Genomic DNA, 20,660 nt, shown 5'->3' with positions numbered 1-20,660 from the left:
ACCTATGGGAACAATAAATAGCTGTGCGCACACTGCGGATTTTTCTTAAGAAACTTTCTTGAGAAAATGAGCATGTCCATTATTTTCCGCAGGTACCTGCGGAATACCCCCGGAATTTAACTCCATTCACTGTAATGTAATCGCGAAATTCCAGGGGTATACCGCAGGTACCAAATGATGTGCGGTATACCCCCGGTATAGCCGTGATTTACCTGCGGTAATGCTCATCGCTGCCTGCGGTTTTGCAGGGAGTGATGTCATTATGACAGAAGAGGAAGCGGAGCAGAGTAAACACAGACGTCACACTCCCTGGACGCCGCACAGAAGCACTTCCGTGTGACCTCCAGGTGCCCGTGTAGTCTGTATCCAGCTCCACCGCTGCCAGCCCTGCAGTGTCAGCAGCTTGTCACGCTGCAGCGCTGGCAGACACTGACACATAGCAGTGCGTACAGCCGGGGGGATGACGGGCGCTGCTGTCAGGAGGTGAGATGAGATAATTACCTGCCGTGACGATCTCCTGCCTCCTGACGTCACTGCTGTCTATGCCCGTCTCGCGAGTGAGTAGTAGCGGTGACGTCACGGGCTCTCGCGATACTGCTGACAACGCGGCGGGCATAGTCAGTGACCGCGCTGATGGCAGGACTGCAGGAGATCATCACAGCAGGTAATGATCTCATCTAACCTCCTGACAGCAGCACTTGTCATGCCCTGCAGTGACCTGAGCTGACCTATTGATGTTAGCTCAGGTCACTGCATTGCTCTCCCAGCCAATGGGGAACATTCTTTTCTTCATGGACTGGGACATTGACTATGGTATGGATCGCCGTGGGACCCCTTCCCTTGTTGTATTACGCCGGACCAGGATTTGATTGTTCTTGTCAATAAATTGGTTAAAGAGGGAATGTGGGAAGTGGATGCGCCACTTCTGGGGCAGCTGCAGCCGGCTATTTTTAGGCTGTGGAGTGTCCAATAACAGTGGACCTCCCTAGTCTGAGAATATCAGACCCCAGCTGTCCGCTTTACCTTGGCTGGTGATCCAATTTGGGGGGGACCCCACGTTTTTTGTTTTAAATTATTTATTTAATGTAAAATAACAGTGTGGGGGGTGCCCTGTTTTGGATTACCAGTCAAGGTGAAGCTGCCAGCTGTGGTTTGCAGGCTGCAGCCGTCTGCTTTACCCTAGCTGGCTACAAAAATAGGGGGAACCTCACGTCTGTTTTTTTTTTTTTTGTTTTTTTTTTTATTTATTTTTTGGCTAAATACACGGCTAGGCAGACTTTTAGTGCCACATGAAAGTCACTAAAGGGAGCCAGCTTAGAATATGCAGGGGAGTAGGACATTATCTAGGTCTTTCTCATCTATTAGCTATCTATCTATTCATCTATCCATCTTTCCCTCTATCCATTATCTGTCTATCGATTATTTATTATCTATATAATTTATTTCTGTTCAGCATAAAAAAAACCGCAGGGACCAACCTGCGGAAAAACCGCGGCAAAAACTCATGCGTTTTTCCCGCGGATTTGGTGCGGGTTTTTACCGCAGGTGCGGTAATCTTTAACTCCCAGAAGTTTCTCAAGAAATTTTCTTGAGAAAAATCACTTTTCTAGTGCGCACATAGCCTAAGAGCGCACCTTTCAGGCACCGTATGCCACTGCAGGAAAGTTCTTCCTGTCAGATTGGGGTACATCTTTGTCCCTGGCCTTGTCCTCACCAGCTAAAATCCACCCACTTAGGCTAAGTTCACATTTCCGCTAAAATCTATCAGTCACAATCCGCTGCTCTTGTAAACAGCGGAATCCGTTTAGCGGATTCCGCTGCTCCCATAGACTTGTATGAGCAGCGGATTGTGACTGATGATGCTGCGTTGCACCCTCCGCCCGACTGATCAGTCGTGGAACGACTGACCGCCGGGCGGGAGGAATGCAGCATGTAACGTTTTTTGAGCAGCGAGATCCGTCGGATTTCGCTGCGCATGCTCTCTGGCTCCCTGCACACGTCACCAGCTTTGCTTGGTTACCCGATATTTACCCTGGTTACGGTGCAAGGAGCCAGCGCTAAGCGGTGTAGGCCCGTAACCAAGGTAAATATCGGGTAACCAAGGTAAACATCGGGTGCTTTGCTGTTACCCGATATTTAGGCTGGTTACGTGTGCAGGGAGGCCGACACTTCCCCGCTCGGCCCCGCCCCTCCCGCACTCCGCACATGTATGTACACACACACACACACACCTGTCCCCAGCCATGCAGACAAGCACTGCCACTGACACCCTCGTCTGGCCCCGCCCCCTGCTCGGCTCCGCCCCCTCCCGCACTTTGCATGTGCATACATACATACATACATACATACATACATACATACATACATACATACATACATACATACATACATACATACATACATACATACTCACACTCACTCACTCACAGATACACTCACCTGTCCCCAGCCATGCAGACCGCAGCACTTCTACTGACATCCTCAGCGCCTGGCCCCACCCCCCGCTCGGCCCCGCCCCCTCCCGCACTTTGCATGTGCACATACATACATACATACATACATACATACATACATACATACATACATACATACATACATACATACTCACACTCACTCACTCACAGATACATGCAGACCGCAGCACTTCCACTGACATCCTCAGCGCCTGGCCCCGCCCCCCGCTCGGCTCTGCCCCCTAACTCCGCCCCCCGCACACAACGGAATCCGACAAAGAATTTTGTTCTTTGTCATCCGTTGTACAGCGTTGAACAGCGCATCAGTCACATGCGTCAAGCGACGCATGTGACTGATACAAATCAACGGAAATGTGAACTTAGCCTTATACTCCAGAACTGAAGTGTCCAAAGGGTTCTTCCTTGCTAGCAAGTCTGTATGGCACTAACCAAAGTCTTTGGGTATGGTCTACAATGAATGATCTGCTCCATAATTCTGCGTTTGGCACATGGCATGGAGTCCATATTTACTCTGACCTTTTGGGTGTTGTAACATGATGGCAGAACTACTAACCTCGCACAAGTGGGGACCAATCTTGTTAAACAGTGCAAAAGTGAGACTGGCCCCCTGTCCTCCTCTTCCAGGAGGTCCCAAGTGACTTTCTTGCTGTGCCTTGTACCCTCCAACTGGCTGTGTGGTAAAGGGTTCCCCAAACTTGGGCGAGAATGAACCTTTAAACTGAAAACCAGACGACAATTGCCAATAGAGTAACAGGATGCCTCACTGTACCCTCTGATGCACATGCTTTAAAGGAGTTGTCCGACAAACTCAAATTTTTGGTAAGCTAATCTGTGCTGTATTGTCATATAAAACACCCCTACATTTTTTTTGTTTTTTTTTGTTTTCAAACTTTTGTTCCTCTTGAATTATCCTTTTATTCCCTGCAGCTCTGTTTCCATTCAGCTCAACTAAACTGACCTCTTCCTGTGCAAACCCCCCCCCCCCCTTCCCATTTTCCCCCATAGGGAATATATACTCACCCCTCCTCAGTCCCTGCCGCTGCTCCACGTTCCCAGGTCACGGACCACACGGCAGTGGCGGGAGAGGTTGCGGATATAGTACGGGGCGCTGGGGAATGTGTGGGAGGGTGCAGGGAAGGGGGGGGGCGGTGACATCCTGTTCCTGATTTGCATGTCAACATGGTCCTGCCCATGTTGATATGACATGACCAGAAGCAGCAAAATTGCGGCAGCAGCGGTCACATGACCAATCTGAGCCTGGGGAGAGGGGCTGACAGCAGGGCAGGTAAGTGGTCACTATCTACTTGCATGCCCCAATGTAGCCCCATAGTCACATTACCAAAAAAAAGGCAAAATAAGATGGATAACCCCTTAAGTTTTTGTGCCACCCCTACCAGCCAGTCTACCAAAACGCTTGAAGCTGTGTACCAGAAATGCTGGTTGTCTGACTAGAGTAGCCTTTTTGGCACAGTGCACAAAGGTGAGCCAAATTAATTAGGTCACTTGCACCTCTTGATTAGTTTAGTGATTACTGTGTGCTACAGTCTTGATTGAATAGGCCTCAATGTAATTTCCTGTTTAATGAACCCAACAAGATTGCAGTGCGATGTTTTACACACTCCCACAGACTTGTTTGTGGGGGTGTGTGAGCCGAGAATCGCTGCCAAATGCAGCATGCTGCGATTCATCCCTCAGGCCTATATGGCCTGAGAAATCAATCGCAGATGGACGTTGCCCCATAGTTTTGCACTAGAGTGAAAGCAATCCAATGTTTTATCGGATTGCACTCGTCTGTGCAAAACGCAAGTGGAACCGAGCCCTTAGAATGGATCCAACATATCACTGACCAGGTGGATTAACCTGCTAATATACTTTATTTCATTAAAAAGATATTTATGCTATGTTATTGGGCTGGTCTATCTAGCCAACAAACAAAGCTACTGATCCATTAGATGCGCCATTCCTGGTGCTTTGCTCCAGCTCATCCTGGTGCGGTGGCAAACTGTAATTAGATGGGGTTGTTACCAGCTGTGTAATGTCATGTGGCATCAAGCCCTGGGGTTTGTGATGTCACGGCATCTATCAGATACCCAACATAACTAACCCAGTCAATCATTTTTATTTGGGGGAAAAAAAACTCTAACACATTCCCTCTTTCACCAATTTATTGAATAGAAGAAACCAATCCAGGTCCGGCATAATCCAATAAGGAGTCCCATGACGAACCATACTCACTATCCCAGTCAATGAAGAACAGACTGTTTCCCATTGGCTGGGAGAGTAGTGAAGTGACCTGAGCTAACATCATTAGGTCAGGCCAGATCACTGCAGGGGATGACGAGCGCCGATGTCATGAGATTAGCTAGGTACATTACCTGCAGTGATGAATGCCGCTGAACTCTTAACGTCTGTGCTTGTCAATGAGTTCAATGACCCTCGTGATCTCACTGCAAGTCTCACAGGAGGCCCGAGACTGAGTAGCGGTGACGTCATGAGCTCCCGCAAGACTTGAGGTGATATCGCTGTGGGCATGGAAGTAAGTGACGAGTGCTGATGTGAAGCCCCACAGGTGTTGTGTCGGTGCATTACCTTCAGGGACTCCACTCGGCTGGATCCTGTCACAGGTAGGAGATCTTCTTCTTGTCGTGACGCCACTCTCAGTATTGCGGCCAGTAGGGACCGCCACTGCAGGTTGAGGGACGCCTGGGGCTGATGGTGAGTGCAGTTAGTTGGAATAGCCTCCTGAGAGTGAGGCAAGCCCCAGGGCCCTGTGTAGGTGCGTAGAACCACAAGGCGCAGAATAACTCCACACAGGCAGAATGTCTTTCAGGGTTTTTACTCACTTCAGGTGGCAGGGTGAGTAACCCGGGCGTAGCTGGGATGAACCAGGCGGGAACCAGGTATCCTTCAGGCTGACTTCTGATGGTGACTACCAACTCGCCTTCCTTAGCCCTTGGTGGTTTGGGGTAACCCCGACTTTTAGTCCCTATGGGGGTCACCCAGGGAAGTTGCTGAAGCCTCACTCCCCTTCGTTTGCCGTTTGCTTGTGGCCTGGACCAGCTCACTCCAGCTGCTTGCCTCCTGTGAGCTATGGGCCCTAACTGTGGCTACGTGGCTGCGGCTTTTGTGGTGTTGTGGTGTGGGCTTTGAGGGCCCCACACCGGCAGGTTTAGCAGGGAAAGGTGGATCTATCCCCACTCCGGGATCTGCCGCCCGTTTGGGCCTGGTTCTCCCTAGCAGTCTCCTTACTTCCCACTCTGTGCTCTCTCTCTAGCTGGAGATGGGTTTCGGGTAGCACTCCTAGGTGACCGTTCTCCCCCGTCGGTAGCCACTGCGCGGACGCTGTCAGACTACAGCAGCCCAGGGGAAGGGGTCAGCTCTCCTCGGAGCTCCCTGGACTCTGCTCTGAACCGGCTCACATCTGGGACCTTCACTCCTGCTCCTGTCAGAGCTTTACTTTCCTGCTCCTCACTCCTCCACACTCTGCTGCAGACTCTTTACTCCTCCTTCTCTTTTCCCTTTTGTGCCTGCCTACGCCACCTAGCAACCAGACTCTCTTACCACACCCCTTGAGAGGAGATGGAGGCTTTTGGCCCCCTCCACTATTCCAGTGGAGGTGAAGGCTTTTCCCCCTCCTGGGTTCCCCAGGGGTCCTCTCATAGGTAGATGTGTGAGACCTGATCACTATGCGCCTGTGTAGTCACACCTCGGTCAGCCTTCTGGATTACCTGTATTGTACTGTCCCCAGCATGGGTGCAGTACTCAGTGGTGCCTGACCAGGTCAGGGGCGCCACATTGATGTCAGTAGTACAGAGGACTTCATCACCGCAGGTGATTAACTTAGCTAATCTCCTGATGTTGGCGTTCGTCATCCCCGCAGCTGCTGACACACTGCAATACGAGCAGCTGCGGGGCTGGAGTGGGACACGGACTGCAGGGGCACCCGACGGAAGCCACACGGAAGTGCTTCCGTTGGGATTTTGCGGACCCATTAATTTGTATGAAGTCATGGTCCGCAATAACGGAACGGACATACGGACTTGTGTGGGTTTTTGTAGGAACTGATGCACATGGAAGTGTCAGTGTGCCATCCGATCCTACACAAAACACATTGAAAAGATGGTCCTGTCAGTAGGTCCGTAAAAAAACAAACTGAAAAGGACAAACTGAATGGTAGTCTGAATGAGCCCTTGGGCTCACGTTATGTTCCCATTAATAGTGGGGTATGGTTTTCCCACTGTAATGGGGGAATTATGCCATCAGTGAACTACAAAGTAGAGTGGTGAAATGCATGATGTCTTAGTTCTCGGGGCTGTGTTGTATAATAACACGGGGACATTTTTAGCCAGTCCCCCAGTAATGCATATACTCAGTTGCTAGATATTAGATCATTTAAAATCAATACAATAAACAATACATGGTGGAAATGTTGTTAAAGATGGATACTAATATGGTATTAACTGTTTAATCCACCTGGTCAGTGATATTTGATGAGGTGACGGTCATTGCATTGCTGATCCTTTCTAGCTGGTCACTGAAGGCTGTGTAGACCGTTATTTAGAACAGCAGATTGCTGGACCTGTATGGAGCACATTATCCGGACAGCGGTCACAATAGGTGATGATGGTCACTGGAGTGCACACAATGCCTGGGCTGCAGGATACTTGTCACATGATGGCTTCTCCTCACATGACGCTCCTCCAGCTGCCCAGAGTAATGATCTTCCTGCAGAGGGTGTGCGCTGTGCTGAGGCCCTGCCTTCTGCCAAACATATGTCTGAGTCTTGTGACTTGCACATACTTTAATGTATGGAGTACTAGAGCTCTGGAAAGCAGCGAGTGTTGGCTGTCAGCATGTTCTCTGCGCTCCCTCAGCTGAGCCTAGGAAGGAGACGCTGCCTGGTCAGCCCTGGATCTCCCCACATGCTGAAGGTGGATTTGCTTCTGAATTAATGGGATAAATATTCCAGGACTTCTTCCACTTTTTGTGCTTTGACCACAATGTGTGGGGGCACCCAGAGAACTAGCGCCCATCCTGGGTGCTGCTCAAGAAGACTAAGGAGCAGGTGGATTGCTCGCTGCCTGCTTGTCGACAGGTGTAAATACTCAGAGACAGCGAAAGGGAAACGTACGCGACAAGCGGCTGACAAAGGTCCTGACACTGGTTATACGCAGGCAAGGTAAAGTGTTTCCTTAATGGGCACAGAAGCGTCTTGTGCTATAGAATATCAAGATGAGAAACCGTTTCTGAGTCTGGTTTGGTGTTGTGTATATTATGTTAGTTTTTTTTTTTTTTTTTCTTTGTAATTTACGCTAAGAAAACGTGTCTGGTAAGCCTAGGAGCGGAGACCCATTACTGCACTTGTGGGGCTCATGCCCCTAAATGCTTTGTTTCGTGTATAGTATGTGAATGTAATTGTGCATAGATAAAATATCTGCGGATTGTCTGGTAAAACAAACTTTGTACACAGCCTCCTGGGCTCAAGTAATCTGAGAGGCAAATGTAAGTGTGTAAAGGTCATGGAGGAAGACAGCGGTGTCTGTGATGTGGCGTATATAGACTATCGGGCTACTGTCTGTTCCTGTATCCCACCTACTGCTTATGAGGGGGTTGTGCCTTTTTTTTTTTTTTTTTTTTTTTTTTATATCACTGTATTATGTATCCTACCAGCGAGTTTATGACCCTATGTTTTAAAAAGCAAAATTTACTTGGGCATATTTTAAGTCATGTTCAATAGCTGCGTAGCGGACGGCTATTTCTCAGGACTCTTCCATCGGAGTCATGTAAGTCGTTGGCTGCAGTCAATCTCCTGTTGGGTGAAAGATCAGGCATGTTGGATTTTTATCATGCCAACATCTGTCATCGAGGGAAAATTTGGGATGCCCCCTCCACCCAATACATGATCGATTAATTCTGCAAGGCTGCGTTTGGCTTCTTCCCTATATATGTACATCAGATCTGAAGAATGGCAGAATTAACCCCCAAACTCCCCACTCCTAGAATATATTTGTAGTCTTCATTCATGAGTTGTAGTGTTTGGGGTGTACATTCTTTTTGTACCGACCACTTGCTAATATATTAATACTATAACAGTTTTGTGAAAACGGAACAGCGTTGCCCCAAATTATTTATTTTTTTCCTCTTCCTCCCACCTTCAAAATAAGTGTGTGGGTTGTTGTTTTTTTTTTTTTTTTTTTTTTTTTTTTTTTTTTATGCATGATGTCCAAAAAGTCACACTGATTTATACAGGGGAAGGTGACAATACAGTAGTAAGATTTTAAGGTCTATAACTTTTTGGTGAACAAGGCAATGGGTAAAGTTCTGCCATCTGGAGAGAATCTGAGGACCACTGCAAGCCCAGCACTGAGATAAAACCCCAGACCGTGGAATAAAAAAAAATGTTGCATTAAAATAGACCATTTCAACCAAAATGACCCTTTTGTGGTGTGTTTTTATTGCGTGAGACAGAAGTGCCGACAGTCGTTTTAGCTGAGATGAGCAAGAATGTCCTCAATCTTACCAGAGCACTTTCGTCATTCAGGTCATTGATCATGTATGACCAGGTTATACAACTGTTAGACTGGTTTCACACCTCAATGAGAACCATTCTTGAATTTGAAGGCCTGGTCCGACCGCTGTCTCCGAACCTAGGCTAACTGGTTATGGCTATGAAACGGTGGGCACAGACCAGGTCACTGCCAATGACTTACTAGATTATAACAGTCTCTGTTGTGACCAGGGGCGTAACTACCGCGGGCCCGGGCGGTTAGGGGACCGCAGCTGCCCAGCATATCAGCAGCCAGCTCCTTTCTGTGAGAGAAGAACTGCGCTGTTCTGCCGCAGGCTACGCGGCGTGGCGGCCGCTGTATGACCCGGTCGCCGCCGCTGACACCGGGCCCCCCTGCCTGGTGTCGGCGCTCCCGTCACGCCGGCCGGCGCCGCTCTATGAATCATCAGTCTATTCCCCCCCCCCCCCCGTTCCTGCGCGGTGACGTCAGTCCTGTGCGACTGCTGTGTGTGGCGAGAGCGCAGGAGGACGCCGACCAGAGCCGCGGGGGAACGAGGACAGAAGTGAGGACGAGAGCAGCGGTGGAAGAAGAGAGGTGAGTACTTGCATTTTTTTTTTAAATATATCTATATATCTCTATCTCTCTGTGTACACGGGGAGGCTGGCTGTAGAACACATGGAGGCCTTGGAGAGTGGGGGGGGGCTTGGCTGCAGGATACATGGAGGCCCGGGGGGGGGGGGGTTGCATGACATATGGAGGTCTATGGGGCTGCATAATAAACGTTGAGGACACCTTATACATGGGCTATATGGGTGCATTATACATGGAGGAGTATGGGTCTGTATAATATAATATGAAGGTTTATGGGGTTGCATTGTAATACATATAGGACTATGGGGGATACATTATAATATATGGAGGACTATGGAGCCTACCTTTTATACATGGAGGACTGTGGTGCAGTATAATAGAGAATTATGGGTTGAATTATAATACATGGAGGACTATGGGAAATGCATTATAATACCGGGAGGACTATGGAGGTGCATTCTCGTATATGTAGGGTTATGTGGGACCCTTTATACTATATGGAAGGCTGTGGGGGCCATTATATTATTTGGAGAACTATATACGAGGGGGGACAAAGCTACAAGCATGGGATGGGAATGTTTTGTGCTGAGGGAAAAAGGCTCTTTCCCTCAGCACCCAGCTTTCCCATGCTCTGATATGGGAAAGCTGGGTGCTGAGGGAATGATGTATAGCAGAGAATGGGAAAGCTGGGTGCCGAGGACAAGATGGCTCTTATCCTCAGCACACAGCTTTCCCATGTTCTGATATCCATCTTGCCCTTGGCACCCAGCTTTCCCATGCTCTGCTATACATCATTCCCTCAGCACCCAGCTTTCCCATATCAGAGCATGGGAAAGCTGGGTGCTGAGGATAAGAGCCAAGTGTCAGCACCATTATCCTTTACCCTGAGTCAGTGTCATTATCCTGTACCCTAAGTGTCGGTGTACGTGGACGGGGGCCCCGGTCCAAATTTTGCATCGGCGGCGGGAGTTTGTAGTGTTCTGTAGCCAAAAACCTATGACTATATCGCTTGGTTTGGGGTTTCTAGATGAAATGGATACCCATAATTCATGCCTCTGCTTGTCGGATCCTGTAGTGATATTACCAGTCGTTGCCACTGGCATAGCCCAAATTTCTGATTTTAGATTTTCAAGATTGGCAAATGCTAGAATAAAGAGAATTCCTTGTAAGGCTGCTTTCACACCTCCGGTTTTTGCTATGCGGCACAATCCGGCACTTTGCAGGAAAATCGCAACCGTTTTTTTTTGTTTTTTTTTGCTGCTGATTGCGATTTTTCCTGCATAGACTTTAATTAGTGCCGCATGGCCTTGCGTTCCGTCCGGTTTTTGCCGCATGCGGCAGATTTAGCCGATGCGGCGGCCGGATAGAACGTTGCCTGGCACGTTTTTTCGTGCGGCAAAAAAAAAAACGCATCGCGACGCATTCGGCCGATGCGGCGCATTTTTCAATGCATGCCTATGGCGGCCGGATGCGGCGCGATGCGGCAATAACCGCATACGGCTGCCGCATGCGATTTTTGCCACTGCGCGTGCTCAGTAGCCTGCCGCAAGCGGCAAAAACTGGACTGGCCGCAAAGGAAAAACTTATGCAAAGGATGCGGTGTTTTCACCGCATCCGTTGCATAGCTTGCACAGCCGGATTGAGCCGCAGAGCTCAAACCGGAGGTGTGAAAGTAGCCTAACATGGCATTTAAATACCAATGGGATTCTTAAATTTTACTTTTTGTACCATATGAAAGTGGACTCTTCAGGGGGCAGTGATGGTTGCACATGAAATAACCTGATGCATTTTCTGAGGACTGAGCCGATGCTGACTTCAGGCTATCCAATGTGCACGTTTGCTATTGTAGTGACTGTCCATACCGCTAGGCTGACTAAACTCCTCCATGTTTTTCATTCCAGCTGGCCTTGTACAGAGTTTGACTTGAACTGCATTCGTCTGATTGTTTACCAGGACTGCGAGCGGCGGGGCAGACAGGTCCTGTTCGACTCAAAAGCTGTACGTGAAGTAAAGGATGAAAACCTACAGGTGAGACTTTTTTTTTTTTTTTTTTTTTTTCCATTTTATGCCACACATCATCTATCATCATCTACAGGTGTAAAAAAAAAAATAAAAAAAATGGTTCCGCTCCAGATTTCTAGGGTTCTGGGTTTACAGGGCAGTTTTGCTATATCTAGTCAATATAGCCTTAGTTTCAGTGGCTGTATGATGCATGTTATCTGAAGTCCATTTTCTTCCTGTTCAGTATACTATGCTATCCCTCCCCCATGCTTTACACTGCAGTTCTGACTGATCACGTTATAATTACACGACCAAAAAAGTCAGCAGTGAGCTTGTCCTGATCTGTAATAACAATTACAGCAAGGAGAACGTGAAAAACTACAAAAATGGTGTAAATGATCTGTGCACATAGTGTCATGTGAATCTTGATGTAAAGAAAAACCTGTTAAAATTCCTGAAATGTCACTGTAATACATGGTGGTGTAGCTGTAAAATATTAGTTCCTCCTCGCTCCCATTCGGCAGTGATTAATGCGGGTGTGTGCACCGTGCCGAAGAGCATCACATGGTCCCTGAACTGCTGCCAAGTGGCCGTGCATGCAATGTCTGACTGATCATCTGCTTGTGAGCACAAATGGGTCAGGCCGTTTAATATTCATGCCTGTCACTGACTTTCATCCACAGTGAGAAGGTCGCATGGGTCACCGGGTCTGTAAGCCTGAGATCTGTAGATTACACAGCATACCCTGTCCATTTTTACAGGAGTCCTCAGGAATCGGGATTCATTAAGCACAATATTGTCCCCCATTAAAAAAAAAAAAAAAAAAATGGTTTGTGACTGCTAACACATTTTTGTATTTACAGCTAGCCAGGAATTGGGGCGGCATTGTGACCGATTCATAGATACTGTAAATGGTGTCAGCAAAGGGCTAGTAAACTGAGGAGCCCGTAGTTGATAACTTGGCCAGTGAGGCAGTCTTGTCAGAGGTTCTCACAAATACTGTACAGAAATCTCAATCAGTGTGATCCTTTTTGGTTGCCAAAACCAAGCCAGAGGCACATGGCATTGGTGTGGCTGCACAGGGGCCCGAAAGATAAAGGGGCCACTACCAACTCCAAAGAAGGTGGAACTTTGCTTTAAGAGCTAGACTGCAAAGGGTCTATAGATTGTTCTTGGACACTGGTGGATGGACAAGATGGCCCTTGTGCAAGCAATAGTATAACATGACTGGCACTATTTGGTGTCTATGGTGGACAGTATTGGCAGATGTCTACAATTGAGGCAGCAAGGAGTTTGCCCCAGGATGCGAGGTAGTATATAAATTGTATGGTGCCTGTTAGCTCTGCTATTCCATTCTACCATTTTTATAGAGTGCTCATATCATGTGTTTGTGTGTGTGTGTGTTCTTTGTGTGTGTGTGTTTGTTTCTAACAGCCCATGTCATACCCACAAACTCTTAGCGTGTGCCAACAGTAGTGAACAACCTTTTCTCTCCTGGGACTGATGTGTCATTATGTCATGAAATCCCTGTGCCCAAGCAGTGCTGGCATCCCTCCTCCCACATTCAAACATATTGAAAACCTCAATAGGAGGGAAATGGCCAGCCTCGGGTCTAAGTTCTCAGTGATCGATCTTACCCAAAGGTGGTGGACATAAAGCCAGTGCTGATTGGGCTCAGGGCTCCCATGACAAAGTCACGTCATCCCTGGGAGAGGGTGCTGACACCGATGGAATGGCGCCGGAGGAGAGTAGAAGTGTTGTTTAAAGAGGGCAAACTCTGAAAAGCTGTGGTCTGAGTAATAGACACTTTTTTTTTTTTAACCTTTTTTGGGGGAGGAGGATTTTATGTGATACACAAAGTAGCAAGAATTTGGGAAGTGTCAAGGAAACGATACTGGTTTTCAAAGTATTTTTTTTTTTAAAATATAAATCTGATAATTACGATTTGTGCATTTGTATTCAGCCCCTAGCCAATACTTTGTAGGACCACCTTTTTGCTGCAATTACTGCTGCAGGTCTTTTTAGGGTATGTCTCTACCAGCTTAGGACATTACAAGATGAAATTTTTGCCCATTCATTGCAAAATAGCTGTATCTGAGATTGGATAGGGAGCATCTGAATATTTAGAAAACGACGTATCCTTTCCCTTACACTTCACAAATACTTGCTACTTTGTATTGGTATCACACAACATCCTAATGAAATACATTTAAAGGGGTATTCCCATCTCCTGGATCTGATCCAAATATGTAATTTTTGTCGTCATCTTCGCCCTTTACGTTTGTGGATAAAATGTAAAAAAATGTTTTTTTTTTCTCTTTGGCACTTTAAATTGTGATTTCCAAGTGTTAGGGGTACTACTCACATAGCGAGATCGCTAGCGAGATTGCTGCTGAGTCATAGGTTTTGTGATGCACCAGTGACCTCATCGGCGATCTCGCTGTGTGTGACACTAAGCGGCGACCTAGCCCCTGCTGTGAAATTGCTGATCGTTACACACAGTGCTGGTTCGTTTTTTTGCTCGTTGCTCTGCCGCTGCGAAGCACACATCGCTGTGTTTGACAGCGAGAGAGCAACAATCTGAATGTGCAGGGAGCCGGCATCTGGAAGCTGCGGACGCTGGTAACCAAGGTACACATCGGGTAACCGAGGTACACCGGGTTACCAAGCAAAGCGCTTTGCTTGGTTACTCGATATTTACCTTGGTTACTAGCGTACGCCGCTCTCAGGCTGCCAGTGCTTGCTCGCTGCACACGTAGCTAGAGTACACATCTGGTAACTAAGCGAAGCGCTTTGCTTAGTAACCCGATGTGTACCTTGGCTACGAGTGCAGGGAGCCAGCGCTAAGTGGTGTGCGTTGGTAACCAGGGTAAATATCGGGTAATCAAGCAAAGCATTTTGCTTAGTTACCCGATATTTACCTTGGTTACCAAGCGCAGCATCGTTTCCACGAGTCGCTGCTGGCTGGTCACTGGTGAGATCTGCCTGACAGCTCACCAGCGAACATGTAGCGACTCAGCAGCGATCCTGACCAGGTCATATCGGGGTCGGAATCGCTGGTACGTCGTTTAGTGAGACTGTACCCTTACATCTTCTTTTATCTGTGCCATTCTTCTAGACTATATGGCTGAGATAAGAGACTGTAAATGTGGCAGTAATATTTGAATTTATTTATCCCCCCCCCCCATTTCTTTTAAAACCTTTTTAAATGGGTAACTTTTACAAAAAGTATACGGTATATAAAAGAATACCACACCACTTGTGCACTTGTGTCCATAGGTGTTCAGGTTGATGTAGGGGAGTTGCTGGCTATAGATTGCCTGCTCTTTGCGCCTATAGGTAGCCTCCCATGTTTGTTCTCCCCTTGCAGTTTTCTGGGTTCATGCAGCAGATGTACAGTGATTGTTTGCAGACTGATATCTGAAGTGGGTTAATGTATTTTGCAGTCTCTACACACACTGCTCTGGAGCGAGGACAGGTTTAATGGTTTTGTTTTTGCCTGTCCCTGCGTTGTCGGCACGTGACTGCCGCATGTACATTTAATAGCCTACTGAGAGTGACTTTGAAGATTGCATAAACCAGATACCAGTGTTTGTGCAGGAGCCTTCTACAGAGCATTGTAAATATTGTATGCGGATTACTGACTGTCCACTCAGGATCTAGATTGATATCTTGGAGCTGATTGTCTTTGTACTTCCATGGAAATTGGTGAAAAATGTGGACTTTATTCATACTGCTACATATGACGTTTCGGCTCCTTATTTAAAGCCTTCGTCAAGCAGAAACTGCATGAGAGGCTACAGATCTGAAATGTCGTGTAGTGCACACATGTATCTGTGAGAAAAGGGCAAATGGATCTCTTCATTTCAAAATAAATATTAATGCAATGTTTAAATTGAATAATTTAAACCCCTTTTCCCCAGAGATCAGGAGAAGAGGCTCCAACCAGATCCAAACCCTGTCAGACCAGTAGCAGTGGAACATGTACCATCTCCTCCCGAAGTACAACCTCCGCATCTGGCCAGCCTGCCAGGGAGCAGCTACCCAAATACCAGGTAGGAGCAGATTTGTTTATTAGTAAACCTTTTGCCATTTGTATCCAAAGTTCACATCCAAATTTTGCTGGCACTGTGTAAAATTGTAGCTTTTGTGGGCTATAGCCTTACTAGTGAATTAGCAGGATAGCTGTGTAACTGGCATGTGAAGCCCCCAACCACCACAATGCATTGGGACATGTAAGTAAAACATGAGGTGGCAACATCCGGTAAGGAAAGCTGAGTAGCCATAAGAGAACACTAGGTGCACCACTGCTTAAAAACCTACATGAATTGTGGACCACCTTTTTAAAGGCCGTCTGTATGACCAGGGCTTTAGTGGTTACTGAATCATACTAACCCTGTATATAGTGTATGTCAAAGTCAGACGTGCTCTATCTGGCAACAGAAGCCTAAAGGGTGCTTTACAGGAGACGACGGATCGTGCGTTGTATTGTCGGGGTCACGGTTTTCGTGACGCCCATCCAGCATCATACACTATGTCGTCTCATGTGAAACCTCTGAGCGACGCAGTATCGCTCACAAATCGTCAGTCGTGTACTCGCTGCTCAGTTTCATAATATCGTTTATTTTTACTTGTGCCGGTTGTTAATCGGTGCCGTGGCAGAACACGTCTCTCCGTGTGACACCACGGGAGCGATTAACTCTGCTTACCTGCGTCCCACGGCTTCCGCCGGCTATGCGGAAGGAAGGAGGTGGGCAGGATGTTTACATCCCGCTCCTCTCCGTTTCTATTGGCCGGCGGCTGTGTGACGTCGCTGTGATGCCGAATGTCCCTCCCCATTCAGGAAGTGGACGTTCGCCGCCCACAGCGAGGTCGCTCAGCAGGTAAGTACATGTGACGGGGGTTTCAAGACTTTATGCAACATGGGCAGCGATTTGCCCTTGACGCACAAACGACGGGGGTGGGTACGATCGATCGTGAAATCGCACGATCGGTCGTCCCGGGTAAAGCAGGCTTAAGCCCAATTAAGAGAAAATTCTGCTTATTTGTATCTGAACAGGGTGGGTCCATGACCTAAGCTGCAGGTTCCCCAGATAAACATCAGGGTTGAGACCTTGTTAATGCGTGACTCCTACCAATGGGCCCATTTCTTGAGAACTAAAGGCCGCTTTACACGCAACGACATCGCTAACGAAATGTCGTTGGGGTCACTGAATTCGTGATGCACATCCGGCCTTGTTAGCGACGTCGTTGCATGTTACACGTACGAGCGACCACTAACAATCAAAAATACTCACCTAATCGTTAATTTCCCAAATGTCGTTGCTGGTTCAGGACGCAGGTTGTTCGTCGTTCCTGAGGCAGCGCACATCGCTACGTGTGAGACCCCAGGAACGACGAACAACACCGTTCCAGCGTCCTTCGGCAACAAGGTGGGTGTGCCTTTCATGTGCCTGCTTTCCGCCCCTCCGCTTCCATTGGACGCCTGCCGTGTGACGCCGCACGAACCACCACCTTCGCCGGCCACAGCGACGTCGCTAGGAAGGTAAGTACGTGTGACGGGGCCTAGCAATATTGTGCGCCATGGGCAGCGATTTGCCCATGACTCACAAACCACGGGGGCGGGTGCTTTCACGAGCGACATCACTAGCGATGTCTCTGCGTGTAAAGCGCCCTTAAGGCTATGTTCACACAGTGCATCTTGTGGTGCGTTCTTGTGGTCACAAAGGTGCACCCAAATGCGTGAATTTCCTTCCTCCAGCAAAGTCTGAGATTTCGATTTTGCTGTCCACACTGGGCATTTTTTTTTTTTCTTTCTCTGCATCCTGGCTGTGTTTTTGAAGATGCAGCATGTCAATTCTTTTTCCTTTTTTCTTTTGTTAGCCCTTCCAGTCAATTGATTTGACTTTAAAAGCGCATTGGGCAAAATGCGGTAAAAACACATGCGTTTTTGACGCAGATGCAGGGTTTTTTAATTTTTTTTTTGGGAGTGGGGAGGGGGGGCAAAACCGCTACATCTTTGTAGTTACAAAAGATGCACTGTGTGAACATAGCTGTATACTCTCATATATCCAGCTCACCAAACTAGTAGAGGAGGCAGCATGATCTGGCGGTGCAGGGAAGCATGTGTGCTGGCAGCGATCATGCAGAAAAGTAGAGAAGGTGCGTCCAGCATCTACATCCACAGCAGGTGGAGTATAAAACAAACGTTTATTTAATTTCAGTTAAAATTACATGTTTCGGACAAGTGTCCTTATTAATCATCTCAGACTGAGTAAGGACATCTTGTCTGAAACGTATAGTGTCTGTCACCACCATGTTTTTTCTGCTATTTTAATGGAAATGAAACAAACATTGGTTTTATACTACACCTGCTCTGGATGTAGACTCTGGACGCACTGGCTCTACTTTTCTCAGCTTTTGTAGTAGTTCCTGTAAGAGCAGGGTGGTCTTGCACAGATCTTCAGCATCCTCAGGATAGCGCTAGTATAGAGCAAGATGGTCTTCCTCCTGCCTAGTCTAAATTCTCGATGGTCGCTGACCTCACAGGAGTTTCATTTGAACAGTGAGGGGCACATTTCCATTCTAGGAGACTGTTTGTTTTTGTCCACATCATGGCATGTTTTCCTCAACTTGGTGACGTCTGTGACCTGCTCTTAAAGGGAATTAGTCATCAGATTTTTGCTAATTACTCTGAAGGAAACATAATGTAGAGGCAGAGACCCTGATTCCAGTAGTGTCACTGAGCTGCTTACTTTAGTTCTGATCACAGATTTATCAGCAGGAGATTCTCTAGAGAACTAGTAAACCTGCGACCCTGTAGTCCTCCATATTAATGAACTCTATATAACCCTGCCCCATCCATTGGCAGCTTTGTACACTGTGCATAGGCATAATCAGTGGTGTGGGTGGGGTTATTCAGAGCCCAGTTATCAGAACTTGAAGGATCATAGCAAATAAGTGATTGTTATCAAATCCACAGCATACAGCCCATAGTGATATTGCTGGTATCGGAGGTTTTTGCCATTCAATCTGCAAGCAACCTGATGTAGGGGCAGATTCCCTTTAAAATCAATGGTAGCATCCTTAGGCTATGTGCCCACGGGACAACGTACCCGCGGATTTTGATTTTCTAGATAAATCCGTAGGTTTTAGCAAGTACACACTCCCCATGTTATCCTATGGGATTTGGGGAATGCCGTATCAATGGTGCGGTTTGTGCGGCTGTGGAATATGCTGCGGATTTCCCGTAGCCGTACGTAACTGCATGTCCATTATTCATGTGTTATCTGCAGAATTCCCACTCCTCCACTATAGAGATACAGGACGGGACTTCCGCAGGTATTTCCGCACTTGTCCCGCAGGTTTACCGCAACAAAAATGCTTGAATCCCGCAGCAATGGATGGCTGCGGATTCCAGGCAGTAACTGCGGTAAACCTACGGACAAACCTGTGGTAATATCCGCGTGTACATCTTCCCGTGGGCTCATAGCCTCTTACAGTTCATGTGGTGGAGAGCATTCACCGAAGGTCATCTTCTTTTTTTTTTTTTTTTTTTTTTTTTTGTATGAATTCACTGCTCAGTAGTCCACAAGAACGACCTTCTTGCTGCTTTCCAACACAAAGTGACTTGATGGATAAAGTAGATCAGTGCCCTCTAAAAGTTGCCTTTTTGTGGTGACTGGTCCCTATATCACTCTCTAGTCCAGTCTGTGGCTACACACTGGAAAGACTTCTCTAGCCCCCTCAATATCGGGTCTTCTGGGCCTCTCCTTGGTATTTCTCTGCAGTCTGGATTCCTGGTAGAAAGGAAAGCGGCTGGTTAGATGGTTGCTCATCTTGGACCCTGCCTAGTGTTGGCATTGTAAGTGGCATTGATATTTGGCAGTTGTGTAGACAAGCTTCCTAGAAGCGTGCTGCAGTAAATGGCTTAGGCTAAGTTCACACATCCTGTGTTTTGCATCAGTCACAATCCGTCGCCTTGGGGAATTACGGTATCCTGCAAAATATTTTGCAGGAAAACTGTATTTCCCCATAGACTTCTATTAGCGACGGATTGCGACTGATGACCCTGCGTTGCATCCGCTGCGTCGCGGTCCGTCGTTTTTGACTGACCGCCGAGCGGGGAGCAACGCAGAATGTAATGTTTTTCGGGCCGTCAAAATTAACGCGCCGCGCAGGAATCCGTCGCCATCCGTCAAGCTTGTAATGCATGTCTATGGTGCTGGATTCCGTCGTAATCCGTCTTACAACGGAATCCAGCGCAGGATTCCGTCATGCTCTACTGAGCATGCCCAGCATGCTTGGCACGCCCACTGGGCTGTCCCAAACACAGACGGATCATGACTGATCCGTCAAACGGACGCACAGCGGATGTAACGGACGCAACTGATCCGTTTTTTCACAGGATTCCTGTGAAAGGAATCCTGTGAAAAACACATCAGTTGCATCAGTTGACATCTTGAAAATGACTGATCCGTTGCTGACGGACCTGATGGATTGAAAACACAGGATGTGTGAACTTAGCCTTAGACGTGCTATTTCCAGAGGTTAGTTTTCTTCACTGTTTTAACCACTTGCCAGTGGAAAATCTATTGCATAAATGAGTGTGATCCTTTATCGTTCCAAATGGCTCTACTATAAAAGCCGTTAATTATATGGTATTTAATAGAATACATAACTAACAAATTGGAGGAAAAAATGAATCCATTAAAACCAGAAGTCAAACATGAGTGAGTATTTCCTTACAACTTCCCAGGAAAAAACAGAATAGGTGACAAGGCTTGTTCTGTCTCATGATCGTGAGTCACTGACCAAACGAGTAACGCCGATTACACACTGATCCTGGGTGTTCCCTCAGTGTATATCCAGGCTTGCCAGACAGGACGATACACCACTGAAAACTGCTGCGAGATGTGTCAGACCATGATTACATAAACACAAGTTGTGAAATGTGATTATTGCACTGAAACTAGCTGGGGTTTCTGCAGAAATGCAAAACTTCTTATATTGTAAAGTTGTGCCCTGTCATGTGGCTCCCAAAAAGTCTACCAGACTGTTAGAAGTGACAAGGAAAGGGTCACTT

General features: G+C 47.3%; 1 protein-coding gene across 3 annotated transcripts in view; it reads left to right on the top strand.

Moving 5' to 3' along the window:
* Window positions 1-20,660, top strand: part of FNIP2 (folliculin interacting protein 2) — an 88,357-nt gene that overhangs the window by 30,100 nt on the left and 37,597 nt on the right. The window contains exons 1-3 of one of the 3 annotated variants that reach the window (XM_075347491.1): window positions 7,407-7,653; window positions 11,476-11,602; window positions 15,499-15,630. In XM_075347491.1, the coding sequence (XP_075203606.1) occupies window positions 7,475-7,653; window positions 11,476-11,602; window positions 15,499-15,630 (438 nt within the window). In that variant the 5' untranslated portion in view covers window positions 7,407-7,474. Of the gene's footprint in view, window positions 1-7,406; window positions 7,654-11,475; window positions 11,603-15,498; window positions 15,631-20,660 lie in introns of those variants that run through there. The other 2 variants (XM_075347498.1, XM_075347505.1) reach the window with 2 other exon arrangements.

This window comes from Anomaloglossus baeobatrachus, chromosome 1 (assembly GCF_048569485.1).
Source record: "Anomaloglossus baeobatrachus isolate aAnoBae1 chromosome 1, aAnoBae1.hap1, whole genome shotgun sequence".
Classification (NCBI taxonomy): domain Eukaryota; kingdom Metazoa; phylum Chordata; class Amphibia; order Anura; family Aromobatidae; genus Anomaloglossus; species Anomaloglossus baeobatrachus.
This window is presented reverse-complemented; position numbering and strand designations above follow the sequence as displayed.